The sequence below is a fragment of the Frankliniella occidentalis genome, unplaced genomic scaffold, assembly GCF_000697945.3.
Source record: "Frankliniella occidentalis isolate FOCC.00 unplaced genomic scaffold, Focc_3.1 Scaffold9, whole genome shotgun sequence".
In the NCBI taxonomy this organism is placed as follows: domain Eukaryota; kingdom Metazoa; phylum Arthropoda; class Insecta; order Thysanoptera; family Thripidae; genus Frankliniella; species Frankliniella occidentalis.
Window position 1 is genome coordinate 1071228 of NW_026267139.1, and position 3995 is coordinate 1075222.

Here is a 3995-nt window from a genome sequence, read left to right on the forward strand (position 1 = left end):
GGGGAAAGGGGGGGCGCAATTCTAATGATGCCCCGGTGGGTGACTGAATAATGTGCAGAATCTCTACCCCCTCTCCTCACCCTCCCCACCTCCCACCTCGGCGGCACACGATGCCCCTTCATCAAGACTGTTGTGTTGTGTGTGCGCCGTTTTGCGCGCGCGCGCGTCGAGTGGGGCAGCGTTGTGTTGTTGACGTGACTTCCAAAATTTTCCAGAAAATTTCCGAAAAATTTCCGAAAATGTCTGGAAACTACATAACATTCGAAGACTGCAAAATTTTCTGCCCCTGAAATTCTCTATTTTTCAGGAAATTTTCCTGAAACTTTCCCGAAACTTTCCAGGGCTTCCAACCCTACGTCATCCATCACCCGATGTAGCCTCGAGTATACAACCGACGACGACGTCTGCAGCTGGTTGTTGCGCGCGCTTTTGCAGCGATTTCAAACATTGTGGAGACGCATTAAAAGAAGTGTTTACCAAACATTCACACTGCCGTCGCATGTACCTCTCATATTTCCAAAATCGAGTTTGAAGCAAGGCATGCTGCCCCTCCCACTCGCCCCCGCTGTCTGCCCCGTTCGATTGAAAGGTGATAATACATATGCGCTCTTGTTGATGTTATCGAGTGTCGTGGAGCGAGAAGTGCGCACGCCGGACATACGACCCTCGCCTCTCTCTCATTGCGTTGGCGGTAATAATTGTTGTTTGAATGTTTCCTCTTTATTTTTATTTTTCGCAGACGACTACGTGACGGTGCGATACAGGCCCAACCACAAAGGTGACAGCTCCTTTTCATCCTTGCATTTTCTTAACAACGAAATAAAAATAAACTTCACACCGCTTTTTTTTTCAAGCTGAAAGTTGGTTGCGCACAGTATACTAGGCTGAAAGTAGATGTAATTTTTTTTTTAGTTCCTTTGCTCTTCGTAGACTTGTGTGCAAATGAAAGAGTTGTGCTCTCACGCTGCTCACCCTGTTTTGACGCTGTGCTAACGTCGCTGTGCTTAAACGATTTGTTCTACCTATGTGTGTCTAATAAAATGTAGAAACATGTCGCAGATGAGACTAACGGGAGCACGCCGTCACTGCCGAACTTTGCACCTAACAATACTATCTTAGCTAATAGAACTAACGGACTTATCTATTTTTCATTTTTGTAGATGTCTCTTTGAGTGTCTCGTAATCGTAACCGTTGGTTACTAGGGAGCATTTTGATGACTTGTGTTCAAAAAAAGTAGTGATGTACAAACTGACGCGTATTTGAGTATTCGTCATACGCGTAGAACAACGTTTCGTGTGCTGGGTTTAGGGTTGGAAATTTCCGAAAAATTTCCAAAAATTTCCGGAAAAAGCGAAAAATTTCCAGGGTTTGGGAAATTTTCTTTATTTTTCCGTAAATCTTCCCTACTTGTCCTAAAAAATTTCCGGAAACTTTCCAGAACTTCCAACCCTAGCTGAGTCCGTGGTGGGTGCGGGTTGCAATCAGAGTAAGAGCCGTCGCGTCAAAAGTTTTCACTTTTGCCCGCGGACTTTAGCGAACGTTGCTGCTGCTGTACACAAAGCTGGAGGAGGAGTTGACCGAGCCGAGGAGGGTGGCGGCCGCTATGGCTGCAGTCGCGGGGGTTCGTGCCGCGGTATGGAGGAGTGACTGGAGCAGCGGCTCTCCAGGTGCTCTTTGGCTCAGCCAGGAAGTTTCTCTACTGAGACGTGCAGCGATAGACGTTCTGTGTCGCTACCGCGAGTGTCGCCCCCTTGACCGGCTTTGGGGTGCTTCAAACACGCACGGTCGGCAGATATCTCTCCTCGAGCCCCTCGTACCTGACTGGCTGGGAATCCTAGTTTCCGATTTACTGAGTGGTCGCGTGGACTATGTGTACGTTATAGCCCTTTAAGCGTATACACGCAGTGTGATCAGAAATGTAATTTCGCTATGCTCAAATCGTAACCTCACGACAAATCTCGCTATTTTAAAGTTTTCCGCTAAATCTAACGAGGATCATCTCTCATCACTGTAAAAAAAAAGGTTGGGGGAGATTTTAACTTATTTAATTAAATGAGTTAGTTTTAGTACGAGTTTTACCTACATGGTAAATGTGCACGACCTAGCAGCAGGCGGGTGGAGGATTCGGCCACCCCGTTTCCACGGGAATAACTAGCTAAAGTAAGACTCGTTTGAGGGGTTCAACACGTTTGAGGGGGCAACATCATTCCTTTTCAGGCGTCTCGTTGGGTCGGGTGCGGGTGAGCGGCTACGCCACGGTGCCTTTCCCAGAATCGAGCTGCTCCATACCACTTATGAAACTTTTTTATTCAAAGCTTACCGATTTTTTTTGTGTTGATGTCTTTCTGAATGCGCCAGTATGGAAACAAAATTGTTCGTGCTGGTGTGTTTAAAATAATGCCTAATTAACACGGCGAACACAGATTTCAGCAAGCTGCGAGTAAAAAACTATAGGCCTAGACTGTGAGTGTGTGCACGGATAAAACGAGAGCTTGGTTTTTTGTAAGACGTTTTAATGAGAGTGCATATTTTGCAGCTTTGAAAACCAGTACATTTTGCTCGTTCTTTTCCAGGCGCATGGTTTCCACATGCGTTCTTTAAGCTGGCCCGCTTGTTTTCCAAGAGATCCGCCTTGGGCAATACGAAGCTGACTGACACTTTCCTTCCTAAAAACAAAATCAAGCTGTCTTGTTTGCAGGGGGGTGTTCTCGCCCACTCCTCTAGCACTCCTCCAGTGCCTCTCGCGCACCTCTCTAGCGTTGCCGCTCCCCTCTCCATTTGTATTGGCACCAGCACGCCGCCACCCTCGCCTTCTTATCTAAAATCCATCTTGGAGATTTTAATTTTCCGGAAAAAATAAAGTTTCCGGAGAAAAACCGTTTTTTCGGAAAAACTTTCCTTGAAAATTTAGAAAAAAAACCCAAAGTAAGCGGTTTTTGTCAAATTTTCTTTATATTCCCTGGTGTTTTTTTCGCAACTTTCCCTGGGTTTTTTTCCGGCCTTACGGTCAGTTTTTACTCGCCATCTTGCCATATTTACGTTACTTGCGGCTGAGAGGCGCGGGAGCTTTCCTACGTTAACCTTTCTCGCGCTATCTGCTTCTTCATTATTTTTATTTTTTATTAATTTTTTGGGGGGGGCAAAATGTTGTTTTGCGTTGCAGACCAGCGGATCTCGACCACACCGCGGAGAGCGGAGGGGGAGGCGACCAAGTTCAAGTGGCCCGGAGGTACAGTGTCGAGTGGCAGAGAGACACTGCGTGACGTGTGCGTGTGCGTGTGTGTGTGTGTGCGTGTGTGTTCTGCTCAAGTTTTGAGGACCTCTTTCCGGTCAGAGCGTATGGTCTTCCGTCGTCGAGGGGGAGGAGGGGGTCAGGCTGCTGCTGTTTCGTAGTATTAGTTCCTGCTGCCCACCCTCCATCCATAGCCTCCCCCGCGCAACACGCTGACGGGAGCAGCAGACGGGTCCGCCAGCCATACTTTGCTTTACTCGCAAGCGGATTAAATCCAATTAACCGCCGAAGACTGACCGACCAAAGCAGGTGGTTTTCTTTTTCTTTTACAGGACTTTCACGTTAGAACGCCTTTCTTGTTCAAAGGAAAATCTGCTCAAATAATTCTTCTCTTTGCTTTTTATTAATGTTAGGTGTACGTTTTGTGTTACCTTATTGCCTCTAAATCTGTCACATACCTTTTTTTTTTCGCCTCCACGATGGCTTAATATAAAAAATCGCTTTGTTGATAACCCTGCGACGGTAAATCTGCGGGGCGCTTTTCTGCGGCGTGCATCCTGTGTCATTTCCACTCGATTGGTAAAAGTATACGTGTGAGTGTGTTTGTGTTTGTGTGTGTGTGTGTGAGAGAGAGAGAAATAGAGTGCACCGCTTTATTGGCAGGAGCTACCTGCACCTGCTAGGGGACAGGCCTTTGAAAGCGTCTCTCGCACCCACCCCCATCCTCCCTCCCCCTTCTCTCTCTCTCTCTCTCTCTCTCTC

The 3995-nt window shown here is 47.1% G+C and overlaps 1 protein-coding gene across 1 annotated transcript in view; it reads left to right on the top strand.

Moving 5' to 3' along the window:
- LOC113204065 (sorbin and SH3 domain-containing protein 1) overlaps window positions 1-3995 on the top strand; it is a gene marked incomplete in the record, with an annotated part of 111520 nt that overhangs the window by 67678 nt on the left and 39847 nt on the right. Inside the window, 2 exon segments of the mRNA XM_052275827.1 lie at window positions 740-778; window positions 3165-3230. Coding sequence (XP_052131787.1) covers window positions 740-778; window positions 3165-3230 — 105 coding nt within the window.